Raw genomic sequence first — 20,062 nt, forward strand, 5'->3', positions numbered from 1 at the left:
CAACTGGAGTGCATGCAAACTGTGTGGTTAGGTATGTCAGTGTACAACATTAAGCAGGACTATTATTAGGCTGGTGAGTAGGTAAGATGCTTGGGAGCCAGGTACTGAAGCAGCCATAAGTCTGGGAGAGACTGAGAGAACAGAAGGTCTGCCAGTTCGCTGCTAGAGGGACCAGCAGGTCCAAGCCAACTACCAAAGACACGGTAAGGTCTCAAGGCTGGTTGAGAGACCTGTTTGCATGTGTATGTCTCTATGTTTGTCCTGGTCAGCCATAGTGGAGACTGGCATGAGGAGCCCTTCATGCTGTGTGTATCTGCTGGAAATAGGTGCTCAACCTTGGTACCGGCTGGACGAGGAATGTGGAACATCACGTTCATCAAGCTACTGGAATCAGCAACCCATAACCCATTTGGATGGAGTTTGTGTGTATGGTTGTCTTTTTTTGTCTGCTTTCTTTTGGGTGTGGCTAAAAATAGTGCAAGGTAAACATTTGGGATATATCCAACATGGCAATGAGTCTTTTTATAGATTTTTATTCAAAAGAGGTTTATTTACCACATTGTATGTCTAAAGATAGCAAATCTTTATTGAGATGTAACAAGTATCACTTCTGACTTTAGATTTTTTTTTTTGTTGAAGCCCTCTGAAGATCATACCTAATATCAAGAGGGCTTCTTGCTTCTTCCTATAGTAGCCTAGTGATAGCTGCCCTTCACTGCATGATCTGTAACCCATGGTTCCCGCTTTCAAGGAATAATGAATGAATACAACTTTGTATAGAAATGAGCACAAATTTGAAGAACTGCAGGATGAGTAAGCATATGGTAGTCTAACTATTGCCTTCTGAAAATCAGACTCATCTGAAACAAGAAATCTTTGATAGTGGTCGCAATTTTCAGCACTCTCTGCTTTGTTCTAGTTTGGAGCGTGAGTGTTGTTTTGAAGTGAATTTCCTAATTATCCCTCTTATTATGCCATAATAATCATGTCATCTCATGTCATCAAGCAGTTTTATAGTAGACAAAACTGGCTTAGTTTGGGATGAAAATAAACTGGAAGATGCACTCCCAACTGCTACTGGGCATTCAGTGCACAGAGCTGTTTAGATCTGGTCTGGAGTAAACCTGTCTGAAATGCACCTTATGTGGATAAAATATATTTTGTTTTACAGATCCTGTCCTAATATTGTGCTCTACTTGTGGCTATAGATATGATCTTTATTTTACGGAGCAGCACAGATCTATCTGGTGTGAATTGTTTGTTTGCTTTTCCTCCTTTAAGCAACAGTAAAGCTTCACCTAGGAGGAGTTTGCTTCCCACACTCTCTAGGGAGGCTTGTTTTTGTGCACCATCCTGACGAGGAAGCTGCGAGTAATATATACCCCTTGAAAAGATTGCAACTCTGCTTCATCTTTTCCTTCTTGTGGTATATTTTTAAATGCTTTTCCACTGTGCTGCTTGTTTTGCTTCACTATATTATTTCCTTAACACCAGTTTTTTCCTCAGTGCCTATGACTTTGTCAGTTGAATGTCTGTAAAATAATCCCTTGTTTATGGTCCTCAAGCTCTGTCTTTGATGTTTGTGTAACTATTGTGAAATGTACCATACAATCACATCTACCGTGGGAGACAGTTATCTACAGTTGCCATCACCTCCTGTATTATATGTCTTTAACTATGGTTTCTATTTGTCTACATTACACAAACTGTATGTAACGTTGGCATTAAATCAGTCTATTTCCAAATTTTGGAGCGCTCCAATTTTGTGATTAACAAGTGTTGCCTTTTATGATTATTCAGTGTATAACTAGAGTTTGAATATGTTCCAAAAGTGAACACTTAGAAAAATAGTTCTTTACTGAATCTTCTATTTATACTCCTCATGTGAATAAGCTGGAGGTTTTCTTACTTTCTTCCTCGTATTCAGGCAGAATACAAAGCAGCAATAGGATTTTTTGCATCATTGCACACAGCTTCCTTTTCTAATGCTCCGTTCTATTTGTGTCCTGCCTTCAGCCCTGCTCAAATACAGCCCTTAGCATTCTGTGCAGTACTAGCTTCCAGAGAGCCAAACAATGCGACGTTCATGAAAGCTTTGAAAGACTGCAGTTGCCAGGTGTAGGATTTACTCTGTTCTAGCTGCCTACTGGTGACTTGTAATAAGCCAAGACAAAAAAAATACAATCCTACAATATTCTCTTGTGAATTCACAAGGAAAGGTTTATGGTCGTGTGTATGTAAGTAAATTTGCTTGCTCGGCCCATAGCTTTCTCTAACTAAGGTGAGAAATAGGTGCTTATGGAAAGAGTGTAGAAACAGTATGCAGTGATATTTGTCTTGATATGTTGTTCCACCGGTTTATGAACAGGGATATTTTGAGCTGGAGTTCCATAAAAGGTGTTGCGATTGAACCAAAGAGTTTCTGACTTAAAGGCAGCATCACTGCCGTGTCTTTTACCATTTCTATTTTCCCTACCCTCAATTTAATCCAAACCTGTGATGATGTATACTGGGATTTTGTTGTAATTTGCCTGGTAGATGTTCACCAATAAATTCTAATTTTTTATTTTTTTTTGTCAAAGTATTCTGCGTCAAGGTAGATACTTCTCAAATGCAGCATACCTTGTTATCCTCATTGGTAAGGAGATCAGTAAAGGGCTGAACTCATCATGGTGCTTTTTTTCAGTGTCTGATGCACCAAGATCCTTTCCAAAACAATATATGAATAAAGAAAATCTATATTAAAAACATTATGCTTAAAAGGCTAGGAGCTAGCTTAATAACAGTCAGTTCATTTCTTCTGTAAAGGATTATGGGTTTTGTCAAAACAAAATGGCCTTCTGATGAGACTTTCTATACTTTCAGTGTTTCAATTAGGTGCATTAGTTCAGTAAGTTTCCATTCACTGCATAAAGACTGGATATTCTGGAATAATATAAAGAAGTCAATTGACTTTCACTCTTAGTGGGTTTAGGGCAAAAGATACAATATCAAACAGCTGTCCTTGTTAAGACTGGCAATAAATCACAGCTTTTCTTTTTCTATGACTGTAAAAACAAACATTATCCAATCTATACGTTAAACAATCAGCTTTCGTTCTCTTTTAGGATGTACTGTAAAATATACAATGGAAATTTGAACAAATTGTTTATTTTGTTTTAAGTTTAATAATTTGATTTTACTAGAGCACATCAATATAATTTGTGAAATTTGGACTAATGTCTAAGGGCTATGTGCATTTAAAAACCAAAATGTATGAAATGTTTCATTGGTCCAGTGAACATAATTGTTCAGTTAATATCTTAATACTTAATTACTGCTAAACCTTTCAGAAAATCTTCCCCTTTCCATATGTAAATAGTTTTGGGGGGTTTTACAATGATAGCTGATATTCAGATCTGAAGAAAACAAAAGCCATATAAAGGAAGAGGAAAAATTGTCCTAGCTTGCTACAGGCTTTTTGTTTTTTTCTCTGTGTTTTACTGAGATTTGTCTGTTGCTTGATATTGTGCATATATGGTTATCTACTGGTGAATTCCTTCTTGTTGCAGCTTACATAACAGAAATACCATTAGCGAGTGGAAGAACAGCTGTGCTGGGATAGTCCAGAAGTTGATGAAAGCCTAGGATCTTTTCTGATGTCGCCAACAGCAGATGACAAGAGAAGAGTGTAGGAAAATGGCAGAGATGTAGGGATACCTTCTCCAGTAACTTGCAGCTCAGAGTATGGCAGAACAAAGGTGTTAAATTTATATTTAACGGCTATGCTGAATTTCTCCTCCATGACTTTATCCCCTTTTTCTTTCTTCCTTTTTTTTTTAAGTATATAAAATTTTAGGATCCATAAGGAGTTCCACAGCTTACCATATGTGGTGCACTATGCTTTTCCATTTTTAATTTTTTTTATTTTGAATTTGCTACCCGCTGGTTTGTTTAAAGTCCTCTGCCCCTTGTGTCAGAATAGATTGGATATCCACCCTTCTTTTCCATTTGGGATTTCATAGGCCTTGTGAGGTCAGGCAGGGTGCTTGGGCTCTGTCTTGCCATGCACTTGTCTCCAGAAATGCAGCTTGTGCCTGCTGTAGCTGTGCTGCAGAGATCTGAAGGGTTGCGCTTACTGTCTCGGGCAATAAGGAGGAATAGGTGGAATTTTTGAAGGGGCTGCTCTGTGTAAGGAAATATAAGGTGAAGTATTTCTGGAAAAGCTACTGTCAATTTCCTACGACTTCTGTTGCATCACTTAGTGTTTTCTTTCTGTTTAGTTCTCTATCAAGGCAAGCTTCTGGCCTTTAAAACTAAATTCACCTTTGCTAAATAATGCTTTCTGAGTGAGAAGCATGCTGAGAGGAAGTGCTGCTTGCTTGGAGTGATGTGTGGTGTTAGGGGATAAATGGTATTGTAAAAGTAGCAGGAGGTATTTAAACTGGGTTACTAGAGAGTTAATAATACAGCACTCTGAAAGTTACATAAAGTGCTTTTCAGGTTTTGCTTGATTGGTATTGTCAAATGCAGTAATTCTCTATAGCTGCAAATGTAAAACTTCAGTCCATACTTCAGTAATGGTTTACGCACTTGTGAAGATCATGAGAAAAAGGCATAAAGAATTCCAGTTAGTTACTGTAGTTTAAGTAGTTGTCTGAGTTTCTGAAGGATATAACCATTTTAAAATCAAGAGAAAGAATGTGAGATTAAAAAAGGAAATCTGTAGTCTGTTACCCCTGCTGGTGAAGGAGAAAATTGAATTTAACTCCTACATGTGTGAATATTGCTGCTTTTTCATGGAGTTGGTTTCTGAGGATCCAAGTTTTACAGTCGCAAAGTGTATCATCATGGATCAGAAGTAAGTGAAATGCAAGGGATGCAGCTGGGATGGGACAGATTTTAATGTAGTTGAAATATTAAATATAATCTATCTCCTCAGGTTATGGCCACATGGCAATTTTAATCTCTTATAAATTTGTGTATCCATTTGAAAGAGGTAGCGTCACCATGTGTGTAGTTGTCCCTTGTGCTGGCCATAATGCAATAGAAAAGGCAATTTTCATCTGATCTAGTTTCTTGACTTTGTGGTTTTCTGAACATGAGTGTGCTGGTATAAAGGAAGTAGTGGGAATGGCTGTTGGCAGGGGGAACAGGAAAACCACCTCTTTCAGGTCCTGTGGAGCAACTGAGTACTCTAGCTTTCCACAGAAACCTGCAGGGATGCCTGTTGACCTCTTGCTTCTGGCCATAATATACCAGCTGGAATATGGAATGCAATTGATCTTAACCTTCATTTAACCATTTCATCTTCCCTGTCCAAATTTTCACAATATTACTCACCATTTTTTCTATACATTCATTCTGCATTCCAAAGAGGGTATTTTAACCATACGCATACATGTAGCGTATATTGTAAGACTTATAATGTATTTTGTAGACATCTGAAGCAGTGAAACGGTGGTTTATTTCCTAAGGAAAAGGAGAAAAACCCATCTTCATTCATAAGCCTCTGCTGAATAAAATTAGACTTGGAGGTTTTAAATTTTTATTAAAAAATACAGTGAAGAAGCTGCAGAAATGTAAAAATGAAGAAAGTATCTTTCTGGGTAAGTAAAAGTGTTCATGAAAAGGTACTACATTTATTGGTGATAATATTGTGTCATGTCCTATATCATCTAAGTCTAAGGGTGTTTGTCAAGAGAGTATGCTGTTGCATAAATTTACAAGTTTGTTCTGTTCATAGTTTCTTCTTTGCAAATTTGTGAGAGCAACTGTGCCGTTACTTATTTTAAAATACTGCAACCTATTAATGTACTATTGTTCTAGTATCTAGTTTTTATGTAAAATCATTTGTCAATTGTGTGAGCTTCTTGAGTATCTTTAAGGCTGATGTTGACATGTTAATTTTATTAAGCACTAGCTGCATCCATTAGGATTAGCTAATGTAATTTTTGGAGTGAGCTGGAATGAATAAATTGTTTCTGAGAACCAAGGTAACTTTAAGATAAATGCTGAAAATTAATGATTTTAGTATTAGTCTTAATTTTGTGCTTGGGGGGGGTGTAGTTAAAAAAAAACCCAAACATTGGAGTAAAATATGAGTAACTTGGTTTCTGATTAAATATACTTTATTATGTAATTACTGCTCTTTTGGGTGGGTTTTAAATTATGCCATTGCTTTGTCCTATGTTTAAGTGTAACCTATATTTTCTGTTTACATATTATACAAGAATGAAAAGCTACATGGTTATGATCAGCTTTGTCCATGCACTCTTGTTACCCTGTGGTAGCAGTCTTGGTTTTCATTAGCTTTCCCAAATTCCTTTCTCGATCCTGAATCATAAATTATATTCCTTATTCTAGAGGAGAATATTGCCAACCTGTACTCTTTTGAAGTGATATATAGCTCTTCAGCTGCAAGACTGCTGTTTAAATAAACAAATCCAAAACCTGACAATATTTTCCTTCTCCCTGGTGTTTTCTGATTCTTCCTGTATGCAAAACTGTTAGTTCCAAACTTTGTTTTGCCCCGAGTGCTTTAAGTTATATTTTAGCTAATCCTTTGGGAAATGCCATTTGATGATTATTGAAGCTGATTCTACTTTTACCTTCCTTGCTGCTGCTTGCAGAAGACAAGGTCTAGGGACCCATGTTTTTTAAATCCCCTTAAATAAGTAGTAGTTGTCTGAAGAATGGACATAGGAATGCCTCTTCCAAAGGGGGAGACAAGAGTAAACAGACTGAAAACCTACTTTCCATATAATATCTAATATCACAAGGAAATGATAAGCTGAGTATTTTGAAGGTTTGTGGTGGTTTTTTTCTGTTTTGTTTTTTTTTTCTTTTTGTCTCCAAGCAAAATAAGCTAAAAGTCAATAGCTGCTGCTAGAATCTGGCTGTTACTGAATAAACTGGTGTTGTCATTAGTAGAACAAGAATATTGATTTCCAAGAAGTTAACACTCATTGCTGTGTTTAAGGTTCCTTATGTCTATGAATCACTATATGTGAGTTATGTACAAAGCCTATGTTTAATCTGACAAAAATACACTGAAATAATATTTTGTAGAGCAGAGTTTGTTGCACAATTAGTTGATATTCAGTGTGGGTATATTCCTGGGAGTCCAGCACAAGTGTTAGCAAAAGTGTTTTAAGCCCTAGCTTGAGGCAGAGAAGGATGACTGTGCACAGTATTCTCTACCTCCACTGAATTTGAACCTTCTACTTAGGTGCTGCATATATGGGGAAGTCGTTATCTTTGACTACTTTTTGTTTTTGAATCTGTGGGATTTGAATGCTTTAGAATCCCCAGGTCCTCAAACGGTCACCTTCCACTTTATTCCTAAGACTTTTCCCTTTCTGAAAACTCTTCTACTTTTTGCTAATTTGCACAAGCCGCTTCACAGTGCGTCCCAAAATGATTAAACAATGTAATTGAAAAGTGTTGTAAAATTGGGACTTTTTTTTTGGCAGTTAAATACTCCCTAACAAAACAGTTATTTGTTCAGCTAGTAGCAGAACTGTATACTTATGTTATAAATGTGGGTTTACTTATATTAAAAATATTCAGTTAAATCTGTGATCAGACAAGTCAGTTGCATTTTCTAAATGGCATACAGTGCAGCTATATTTATTTTAAAGTATTTATAAGTATTTTAAAGAAAGTTGTTACCAGTGTAATTTAGCTGTGTTTAGGATCTTGGCTGTAAATTATATCTGAAGCTTAATATTGTTAAGAAAATTTATAGAATACTCTGTAAGGGTGTCTGTTCTCTAATACAGTTGTAAAAGAGAAATAGCATCGGACTATTTTTACCAACACAATAACAGGTAAAAAAATGCTGTGAAGTAAGTAACAGTTTGCTTGCAAAGCGCTCATCCTGTTTCCTAACACTGGAAATTACTGCCAAATTCTTTTAAGTTTCATTGTGGTTTTAAAACAAAACCTTTAAAATCAGCACTGTATTTAAAGTGCCCTTCCTATGGAAGGGAAAGTGGTAGCTTCTGTGTTGTCCCAATGACTTTGCCAGGTCATATATGCAGTTCGGGCAAATTAAGGTTACCTTTACACTGTAGGATTTCAGTGTTGTTAGTATATCCTTTTCTTTCACCTTTGATTAATTGCTATAGCTTATGCATTTGTACATAAGCCAGAAGTTCCTTTCTAGACTTAAACAGTTTGCCAATGGTCATAATGTGTGCCAGTGTCTTCAAAATAAACCTAAGAATCTAACTAGAATATAGGTCTTTGCTTTGGGTTGGATATCCCTTCTTGTTTCACTGTATTACTTGTATATTGAGAAAGCAGATCTCTGGTTGTAAGTTGTACATAGAATTATTCTGTTAATTACAGCATATATATCATTATATAATATATATGACACATTTATGAGTTGGGTTTTTTCAGCCTGTATTGCTTTTAGAGGTCTGTTTGTTTTCTGTACCACAGTGAAGATGCAATGCACATCTTAGCATAAATGTACATTAGAAAACTATTTTTGCATGTTGATCAAAAGAAATGAAAGACAATGTAGGAGAAAGTAGAGGTTTTTAGATAAGGCTTTTATTAAAGTATTAAAATTGACTATACTGATTATCATATTTCCTTTTCTGTAATTTTCCCCACAGAATTAAATATGTTCAGATAATATGTTTGTATCAAAGAAAATTACATTGAAATTCAAAATTACCTCTAATGCTTCATGTCTAAATTATGCTCTTGTGATTTTATTTTTTTCTTCCTTGAGGGGAGACTCAAAAGCCCTCTTGTGGATTTTGTGAATCATCTCTAGCCAAAGTCTAATTATGATGATTAGAAACACAACTCCTGTTGTACATTGTAAAACTTCTCATTTCCATTTTTAACTGACCTTAAAAACAAAGAAAATTGAATGTGTGCTTATTTTCTAGAATGTTTCTAGATTAGTTGTTATTCTCCCTCCTGTTGTTATCTTATAGTGTCAATGTACATTACTGTAAGAAGGATTAGATGGATGACCAGCTAGGAGAGTCTACCAAGTGTAGCTCTGAATTTCATGGTAGTGGTTACAGGTTTAACATGATGTAAGATGAAGTCTTACTGAGTCTGTCATCATAGCCCTCTCCAATAACAAAAGGAAACTGAGTTGTAAGCAGTGTCCCAGAATGCTGTAGTAGTCTTAAAGGTCTATGTTGTAATGGAAATACCTTTCTTTGTTTTTAAAAAACCTAATGAAAGTCTTGAAATCTGCAGCTTGGAACAAATAGCCACAATTCAATTTTACTTTTTTTTTTTTACATAAAACAATTTTAATGTGTTAATATACCTGCTTTTTCGCTCTGAATGGAATAATTCTGAAATGGAATATTGCAGTCATGCATCAATGTACACATTTAAGTGTTTCTTCAGGGATTAGGAGGAGAAGGAGCATGGGTTGTTTCTGTTCTCAAGAAAGGGACCATGCCCCCCCCCAGTTGAAGCAATTTTTTAAAGAAAAATGGGTTTGTAATAGTAGTAGTAACATTTTGAAATAGCTTGGTCTACCATGAATATGTTTCTGATGTCATACATATCTCTGTGGCTAGCTGATACCAGATATTGACAAATAACAATACTGATTGAAATTTATAGAGCTAGGAGGTGTAAGTGTACTGTGTAATTGCAGCACCACTGTGAGGCTGGCAATGGCTGAGTGAGGGAGTATATTATTTATCCCTGAGTGTCACTTTTGAGCTTCTGTAACATTCACGGAATCTGTGTACAATATTTGAAAAATTTTGCTGCTTGAGAAGGTGGTAATAACCGTAACTCACCAATCCTGATCTAGTGTATCTTCCCTCCCTGCCTAGGTAATGCCTGTGAGTTACTGGGATAACACTTTAAATACAGAGCATGCTGCAAAATATTTTGTGGTTTCAAAAGAAGAAAGGGAAGAGTTAACATGGGAGGAAAATATTCTGTGGTATTTAACTCTGGTGCAGCAGCTGAAGAGCTCTCCTGTTGCTGAAATTTACAGTCAGATATGGTGGTGGGGAGCAATTATCCAGAGACTTTTGTGCTTTTTTTCCAATTCAGTTTGCTAAGAATCACATTTCTTTCTAATAAGTCTTCACTGTGAGGGTGGTGAGGCACTGGCACAGGTTGCCCAGAGAAGTTGTGGATGTCCCATCCCTGGCAGTGTTCAAGGCCAGGCTGGATGGGGCTTTGAGCAGCCTGGTCTAGTGGAAGGTGTCCCTGTCCGTGGCAGGGGGTTGGAACTAGATGATCTTTAATGTCCCTTCCAACCCAAACCATTCTATGATTCTATAATAACTATGTCTGCTAGCACGTCTGTTTAGTGCATTTACGTTTGTTCTTTGCATGCCGTCTTCTCTTCAGTTTGCTTCCTTTTGAAAGACCTTAGCTCAAGTATTTGCAGTCTTCTGATGTATTTATTTTTTTATTGTTCTAGAAAATAAATAATCTTGTTCTATTTTGGGCTGTTTTGAATTGTATTTTGTTATGTCTTTTGCATATAAGCTTTTTAGGTTAGATTTTTGTTAAATGAAAATGGCTCTTTATAGTGTATTTGGTTTTTCAAATTACAAGTATCTTCAATAAATTTAAAATCTTGTTTATATACTATTTCTATGGGACTGTATATTTGTATGCTGGAAAAGAAGATTTTGAAAGATAGTATTTGGTAGCCAATACTGGCACTCAAGGTAATATATTTCCACTGGACTTTGAAAAAAGTGTAAGGAGGGTTTTGCAAGAGCACAGGTACAGAATAGGCTTCTATTTCTTGATTTTTAAGATAATTCCCTTTGTGCTTTTAAAGCAATACTTTGTAGATTGCTAATGCGGACAAGAAGGATTAACTCAGGGGAAAAAAATTGACAATATGCCATGACTTGCTAAAAAGTAGAGTGTAACAGCGCTACTTATTTTTAAAGAGAGAAGCATTTATAATATAGGAAGACTCTTACATTTGTGTTCTGTGCAATCACTTGCTAGTGCTCTGCAACTTTAACGCTAGCAAAACCTGTGTGCTCAACTTGGGAATCTTGTACTGTGGTATCTTCGGGAGCTATGGGGCTGGCTATGGGTTTGCTGCTTTCTGAGCTTTAACCACATTTTACCCCTTTAATCATGCTAGTGTGTGTTTTCTGCTGCTGGCGTAAGAAATAGTTAAAAGTGTGCTGCCATGATAGGAAAACTGGTCACTGTTTTTGCTGTGGTTTCTAATTGGCAGTAGTAAAGCTGACTAGTGTAGTGAATTGAGTTTGGATATAGTGAATGATAGCTGTTCAACCAGTCTTTGCTAGTTAAAGGTATGTTGTTGCCAGTAAGGCAAGAATATTGGCGCTAAGTAGTTGTGGATGCCCCACTGTTCCCTGGGAAGTTGTGGATGCCCCATCCATTGGCAGTGTTCAAGGTAAGGTTGAACGGGGCTTTGAGCAACCTGGTCTAGTGGAAGGTGTCCCTGCCCATGGGACTAGATGACATTTAAGGTCTCTTCCAACCCAAACCATTATGTGATTCTTCGATATTTATTACCAAGATTAGTTTCTACCCAGTGGAAGCTGGTTTACAGTCTGTGCCTGTGGGGAAAATTTTTTATGTGTCACGGGATGTTTTCAAGTGCTGTCACTAGTTGTGTTTTTTTCAGTATCTCCTACACAACAGAAGTTAGAAAATGAATCTGATCTGTGTCATCGTCATATCTGGGAACAAATCTCATTGTTTTATTTTTCACTATCTCTAAAAGTACCTTGTGCACAAAATGAGCTAGACACATTAATATTTCTGTAACTCAACTGAGAACTTAAAGGGAGGAACTGCCCAAAATATTGTTAAATATTCCCAAATGTATCAGAGCATGATCAAGATCAAATATCAGTTCCATGCTCATTAGGAAAAACGTGATGCTATAACTTCGTTTTATCTGTAATCATACATAGATAGCAATTAGTATCTGCATTCATGCACTCGCAGAAAAAGCTTCTGGGTAGGAGTGTGGTTGCAAAGAGGGATCCAAAGATCAATTGTCAAAACAAATTGCAATTTAGCAGTACTGTATTTTTTATAGAGAGAGATTTTACTAGCAGTATCTATTGTGCTGCCATTTGACTAATACTTGAATAATTTATTGACTATTATTTTTTAAAGTCTTTTTAGAGACTACACATATGAGCTTGCTCATCTAACGTGACTTTTACAGCACTGAAGGGCTGATGATTTTTCTCATGTATGCTGGTTTGGAGAGAGGCTGTTGCGTTGCATCAGGCCATGTAACTAACAGCAGGAGATGTGAGGGAAGTTCAGCTGATGGGATCTCTGTTAAGCTTTGGCATTACCTCAAATATTATTTTCTGGAAAAATGTATTTCCTAAATTTGATTACTGATGCTATTTTCATTAGTTTATGGTTAAAGACTTGAAGTTTCAATTTTCAGGGGAATCACAAATTTTTTTTTAAAGTATCTTATCTTTTAATTGGTGTTATTTTGGGAGTAGCTGGTAAATGATGGTGTACTAAATGACGTTGGTAGCAGTTATTACAGTGATAAATGTTTGTCGATGTGGGGTTTTTTACTTTCTCTCATTTGGACCCTTTGGATTTTTAAGTAATTCAGGACAAGTTCAAACTGTGCCTGTCTATATCCATCTTTTACACAAAGTGATTAAGTGTCTCTAGAAAATTTTTAATCACTCCCCTATTTTTGTTATAAAGACACATGCTGAGACCAACAGTTTGAAACAGACTTTATACTGGTGACTGGTAGGGCCAGTACAAACTGAGTGGAGAGAGAAGGACAGGAAGGGTGGTTTGAATCACTTCTTCGTGTACAGAATTAAGTGAGTTTGGTAGTCTGCTCATTTCTGAGTGGGTAAGCTACAGGAGACCAACACTCAACTCTTACCTTCTCTTTTGGTTATATTTCACTGAGGAAATTATGGGTTTTTTTTTCTTGTTGCAATTTCAGTGGCATATAATAACTTATTAACCTGTCTAGTCTGCATTTATTATCCATCTGATAAAGTTTGGATTTTATTGGGAAGAAAAGTGATACTGGTGCTGAACAGCCATAACTTTGTAAAGTGCCATTGTTCTACTTTGTTATATGGATATTGTAACTGGGACTTGAGCAGGCGGCAAGCGTATTTTCTAGTACAAACAATAGTAACTGTCAGTCACTTCTGTGCCGGGGTTAGAGTAGTGTGTAAATTGATAAGTGACTTAGTACTTTTAGTCCCTTGAATCCAATATATCATCCATGTATTTTCCATGAAATAATTAATCTTGTATCTGACAACACATGCATGTGACTACTAAGTATTCATTATGCCCATTTGTGTGTATAACCTCAAATATTTTATACTTCACATGGATTGTTTTCATAATATATGAAAATAATTTCTTAATACATGGAGAGGTTTTTGTCATGAGTGCATAGATTGTGCATGCTCTAATAGACTTCATGCTTCTGTCACAGGTTTGTCTTGTGCAAAATCTTGTAATTGTTTAAAACGCTTCTGGTTTGGTATATCATTTTTGTGGGTGGGTTTTCGTAGTGGTAAGATATGGCATTTTTTAGGGCAAACCTCCTACAAATGGAGTGAAATTCTAAACCTCCTCTGATATGAGGATGAGCCGTTTGTTCCAGTTGGAAAAATGCATCTCCTCTGGATAATAATCTACTTGAAGGGATTAATAATGTATGCTGAAATATTAATGTGATTGTCAGTGTCTTGAGCCACTCTTCTTTTTTTATTATTGTAAGGCTGAAACAGAAATCAGTGGGGCTTTTTTCTCTTCAAATTGTAAAGGTTTGCAAGGTGCATAAAACTTGTTTGATATTTTAGTAGATATAGTGGGCTGAAGTGGCCGTAGCATCCTCTGTGCAAATGTATGCCCCCGGGATGATGCCGATTTCTAGAGTTTCTGTAATAGTAGTTTTACATCAGTCAAGAAAGGAAGGTGGTTTTTTTAGTTGCTCAAACCATGCTTTTCATGTTTGTTAGGGATAAGTACATCAAATATTCTTAAGTATGATCTCCAGTATATAGACTTTTACATACACACACATGCATACAAATATATACATACTAGTATCTACACACACACATGCACACAAATATATATATATGTATCTATAGAACCTTGTCTTTTTTTTTTTTTGTGAAGAAGCAATAACTGGTCTATCTAAATGTGAGTTTGGCAGTTTTTAGTACATCAAAGATAGATCACAATCCAGAATCTAGGACTTCACACACTGCACGGTAGTATAATTTCTGGTTTAAAATTTAGTAGCTATTATAACAGAGCATGGCCCAAAAATAGAAATACACTTTAGTGACAAGAGATCAGGTTCTAGAGGGTTGAAGACAGGCAAAAGCCGTGTCTGTCTGTGTGAACAGCAGTGCACGGCTCTGCCTCATCTAGCAAAGAGGACTGTGGTGTAGATTATGGGATGTCAGCATACACCTACTCTGACCTGGTACTGACTTGTGTGCTGTGTTATGCTGGTAAAAGTGTATGTGGAGCTACCCAGTGATCTACACCAGCGAAAGGATCCATTGGGAGGACTCGCCTTCCCTCCACCCCAAAATTAATTTGATTTAGTTTCCTCAGGTGGACAAGTTTTCCAATTTTTATATTGGTATGAATAGCTACCAGTAAACATACATCTTAAAAGGGAGGGTGCTGTGAAAAGTCTTGCTTCTGAATGTGAAATGGTAGCTGTAGGAAGGTGAGCTAAATCCATAGTGCTCAAAAGGAGCCCCTGGTTTTCATGGAGCTCAGGTCACCACAGCAGCTCCTGAACTGGATCACAGTGTAGCCAACATGAGTGTTCTGGCATGAGGAAGGAGAGACACTACTTTCTTCACTAGTACAGGTTTGTACTAGGTTGGTGGTTTGAAATTGCAGGCTAGGTTCAAAGTAGCTAAATTTTAGCAGAAAGGAGAAATTAAATCTGGGGTGACTGTCTGGGGGATTCCAAACTGATTAGTTAGAAGAGCTGATCTTGCGTGATCAGGAGGTTTTCTTCTTGAGCATAAGCTTCAATATAAGGGAATGCAGGAATATGAAAACTCGACAGGGTATATGTCAGAGATCATGCATAGAAAATCTGCTGAGTATGAGGAGCAAGGAGCTTTCCTTGTTTAATTTTATATAAGCAGACTAAATATGGTGCCTTTTTTTTTCTTCTTCGTTTCTTTGCCAATATGTCTCAGGGGTTTTTTGTGAACACTAATTTTACATTATTTCGAATAAAGATAGAGGTTGCCTCCAAGATGACTGTTTTCAAGATAAAGCTTTGTTCAGCCTAGGAAGTAGCAAATCTGTGTTGCAGGTACCTTTAGTAAATTATCTGTCTTTTCAGAATGCATAAGGGGGTAAGAAAACATTCTCCCAGGGAAGTTAAAAACACCTCCTGGGAGGTGGTATCACAGAAATGAAGAAAGAAGCCTTTTCCAGGAATAGGTGGTGATGAGGAAGAGTTTAGTACGTAGGAAGGTAGGAAGGAGAGCATCTGAATACCTAGATATTGTCACAGAGACTCCTTGGTTCTCCAAGACATTGTAGTTTTCAGTAATAGAATTGTATGTAATTGTTACTGGAAGTTTTGTGTTTTCTAAGATGGGGAGTAAAAATATTTTTTATTCTAAATGCTGGAAAATAAAATTAATGGATACTGCAGAAGCATGCTTTCACCTAACTGGGGAAAGCAAGGCTGTTCCCGTCTAGTTTAACATACGTAAAAGGTAACATTACTCTGGAATAATAATTGAATTGAGCATTGAGTGCAGCTTGCTTCCTTTGCAGCAGAGTGCAGCTAAAAATTGATAGCAGAAGACATTCAAGACTCATGTAATATATTTGGAAACAAACTCCCTACAGTTATATAAAACAAACAAAACAAAACTAACCAACCAAAAATACCCCCACTCAAAACCACCTAAAAACCCCTAGATAACAGTTTTTGTGTAGCTAGAATCCTACCTAGGGTTAGGTTCCTGCTGCGGTAGGCATTTTACATTCTGCCCTGGTATACCGTTGTAAATGTGCATGGATTTGTTTTATTTAGAGAGTTTTGGACTAAGAAGAACCAGTTCATGTAAAGTAAAGATTGTATTTGCAAATATAAAAAATACAAAATTGGCCTGTGATGTCATTCTGACTTAGATCACTGGCTCCTTCAGGCAGTAGATGTCATCTCTGTATATTGCTTTGCTCAGTGATTGCTCTCTTAAAATAATGAATGTTCCCTTCCCTCCTGCTCCCATATTAGTGATTAAATTTAACTCTATATCAAATCCAATTTTGAAGATTTTTCTAGTCTATTTGTCCCAGTCTTCTAGATTGATATCTTTAGGAACAAGTACCATCTTTCTTGGAGTTGTTGCATTTGTTTTTTCCTCCTGAGTGTCCAGTTTGCTTCAATATTAGAATTTAGTACAAAGTTTTATCTCTGAATCTCATCAATGTTAACTGTTGTCTTTTTTTCCAAAATATTGGTTTCAAATTCTTATACTATCCTGCATTCAAGTTCTGAGTAGACAAGTGAATTTTTTTTTTTTCTGGTCATTGAAGGTGGAGAGAACTTCAGTGGAAATGTATGATAACAACTGTCTGGCATAGCATGCAGGCAGAAGCAAAAGCTTTTGACAGCATTTGCAGAGGAATCTGAGGAGAATCACCTTCTGTGCACTGTCTTGAAAAGGAACACAGAGTTCTTAATATTTTATTAAATTTAAAAATTTTAACTCTGTCAAGATGAAAGTCAAGTAAAATCCACTGTTTTATTGGGGAGCAAAAGAAATTATATTTGCAGTACTGAGTATTTGAATCCAGTGTTCTGCTGCAAAAGAAAAACTAAAGGTAAATAGTATTAGAAAGCACTTATATAAATTCTGTGGTTCCAAACTTGCTAGTTTTAGCTACCATAGAAGTGATTGTGTAATCTGAGAATGTGGTGGTTTTCAGTTAAAGAACAGAAACACTACGTTTTTCTTTTGTTACAGACTTTAATGTATTGTTGAACTATAATGTTTCGCTTGGTTAAAATTGAGCCACTGCAAAATAGAACTATTATATATTAATTGGTTTCTGTCTATATGTTTTCCTACTGTAAGTGTGCATACACCGAAACACTCAGCGTTTTGAACTTACCTAGGAGCGGTACCCTCATGTATGACCATCTCCAGTGCTTAACACTCTAGTTGTCCTGGAGCTCCTGCTCCAGGCTTTTTGGAGCTTCTTAATACCCAGTGCAACACAGTTCAATCATCTCAGCTTTGACAGTAAAAGCTCTACTTATTGGTGAAGTTTTCACTCATAGTGTTGCTGGTGATGACCTCTCTGATGAGGTACGCTCTGCTGTAGGAGTAGCTGCCATTCTGCCTTGGTCTGCCAGTCTTCAGATATCAGACAACAGGAGATCCAAGCTGTTTGGATAAAATGGCTACCCGAGGGTCTCTGCAACTTGAACTTTGTGGTCTACAACAGCTAACAGGCTCAGCTGGGCTGCTATCCTGACAGTCACTCTGAGTATAAGTTCTCCAATCTTCAGTGATTTGAACATGAATATAATATGGCAAACACTGCCAGCTTCGTTAAAACTTGAGATTATTGATCTAGCATTACTTATGTGATGGGAAATTGCCTATGATCTAAATGGGGAAAAATATAGGAAATAATTTAAACGTTTCTATGTATGTTCTCCATGGATAGCAGGGAACCGTGTACAACATGTTAAGCATGCAGAATATCCAAAACACACTTAAATTAAAATTAACTGGATCACTGCACACAGTACCAGTATGTGGCTTTTAAGGTTCTTAATTCCACAAGTCTAGACTAATGTTTACTTTGATTTTATATTTTGCTTTATCATAATAGTTCTTTCTCACGTTAATTTGATTTCTTACACCAGATTGAGAGTGGGTGGGGAGAAGTTATGTTGCTTAAAAAAGAAAGTATCTAGAAATCTAATCCTAAATTCATCATTACTTAATACCATTTTCTTCTGGATTTTAAATATTTCCTTTCAGTCACATTGTGTTGCACAAAATCAGATCTTGGTCTTTTTGGTTTTATCTGCTACTTTTCATCTTTTGTCTTCATAAAATTCTGTTGTGGAGTTTGGGGCAAGAGGTTAGTGTGATAATCTGTGTCTATAGTTGGAAGACTTACTATGGGAAAACCATAGATGTTAACAAGCAATTTGGTTGTAGTAGAAACTATAGGGCTATAGTAGAAGCATCTACTAACTATTTCTTGGTGGTTTTTTCAAACTATATTACAATTTGAATAAATGCTTTGTCCCTTGAAAACTAGAATAGTGTTTTAGCACTGTCACTACTGCTCTACTCTGCCTTCAGAGCATTTTCAGTTCAGCTCTTTAATTCATCTTGAAGGGGTTGAATGACCTTGGACCTCCCTGTAGGCTGAATATGTTGTATCTGCAGTTTTTCCCAGCCTGTGAAACTACTTACTCTGTGGGTTTCTTTTTAAATGTTACAGTGTATTCTGTTGATCAATGAAGTAAATATTTAAAGTTTGTTTATTTCTTGTTATTGTAGGCATTGGATCAAGACAGAACTGCACTACAGAAGGTGAAAAAATCTGTGAAAGCAATATATAATTCGGGGCAAGGTAAGGCATTGTTTTCAGTTCTATGTGAGAACCTAAGCATTTGATTTCAAGTTTGCGAAGTGTCTTGCAATTTATCCTGTTGAAGCGTATAGCATAAGAGATGCTTCTCTGTTTAGGAGTGTTTGGACTTAAAAATGTTCTTTCTTTGCTTATGATTATACATCAGATTAATGTTCTCTCCAATGCTTTCACCCTCGTATTCCTTCTCAAAGGCCTCTCAAAGAATTCTCATGGGTAAATTTTCCCGCTGTCATAACATTTCAGGCAGCTGCTTTCAGCTAGAACAGTGACAAGACAGTGTCCTTCTTAGTCTGAATTTATGGAGTGCATTTCTAAGTAAAATAAGAATGAGAACTTCTGAACAAGTTTAAAAAAATAAATAAATAAAAAGAAATATCTACAGGTGGATGTGTTTGTTTCTTCAACACATGCTCTCCCCTCATAACATGAAAAATAAAAATGATGTATTTCCCTTCTTAACTGAAATAGCGGAGATTTATCATTATTTTGCTTGTTTGAAGACACTGTTGATGTTTTATTGGAGCTATAGTAATAAATTTGTTGAGAGGATAAGTGGCTGTAATATGAATTGATCATCAGTTTCAAATCAGTAACAAATGATCAAACAGAGATCAATATACATATTAGGCTTTAAAAATGTTATAAAGTGTACCTGGCTTCTAACTCTGTTTCTCATAAGGTCTAAAAACTGTGCCAAAGGCAGATAGGGTAGCAGAGCTGTACACCTTCCAAGAACCATCTGGCTGTAAATATTGGATTTTAGAAAATCCCAGTTCCTCTTCCCTAGCAATAATAATCAGTTTAGGGAGTATTTTCCTTATGCAGAGCCACTTCTGAGCGGTCTTAGTTTCTCTGGTGTTTTGTGTGTTGTCCCACTAACTCATGTTTATGGAAGTGTATGGGGCTTTTAATGTATTGTAGATTCTTAACTTTTCTCTTCTGCCAGTCACTCATACAGTTGCGCCACTCGCACCATGTTTTAATTAGCTTTTCTGTAACTTCAGTTGATGATGAATGTTTTCCCAGTAGACTGTGAAGCCTGATAGAAAGTGAGAATAGTATTTGCTACGTGTGTATTTAGTTTTATGCTTTTAGAAGTACTCAGATGCTGCAAGCAGCTTTTCCATTTCAAAGTACCTACTTACTGAATTTCAAAACTGATGAAAATTGTAGAACATGTGAAGTGTTCTGTTTTGAAATAGCTAAAATCTCTACTATCATTTATATATCATTCGATTTGAGTCTTGTAATAAAAGTAATATTGTTTTCAATGCCTGCAAGTAGGCCATACTATATCATGAACTAGTCCCATTGAGTAAAAGCAACAGAAGGTTGGTTAATGGTTTTAATTGGCTGGCTCTGCACTTAAAAAGGACCAGAGATAGTTAGGTAGCGCGCTCCCCCCCCCCCCCCCCCCCCAACCTTGCTTCCTGGG

The 20,062-nt window shown here is 36.5% G+C and overlaps 1 protein-coding gene across 2 annotated transcripts in view; it reads left to right on the plus strand.

Annotated features, from left to right (window-relative positions):
* ASAP1 (ArfGAP with SH3 domain, ankyrin repeat and PH domain 1) overlaps positions 1 to 20,062 on the plus strand; it is a 130,866-nt gene that overhangs the window by 29,674 nt on the left and 81,130 nt on the right. For both annotated transcript variants that reach the window (XM_010576917.1, XM_010576918.1), the window contains exon 2: positions 18,534 to 18,606. In XM_010576917.1, the coding sequence (XP_010575219.1) occupies positions 18,534 to 18,606 (73 nt within the window). The remainder of the gene's footprint in view (positions 1 to 18,533; positions 18,607 to 20,062) is intronic.

Source organism: Haliaeetus leucocephalus, unplaced genomic scaffold (assembly GCF_000737465.1).
Source record: "Haliaeetus leucocephalus isolate CR32 unplaced genomic scaffold, Haliaeetus_leucocephalus-4.0 Scaffold555, whole genome shotgun sequence".
NCBI lineage: Eukaryota > Metazoa > Chordata > Aves > Accipitriformes > Accipitridae > Haliaeetus > Haliaeetus leucocephalus.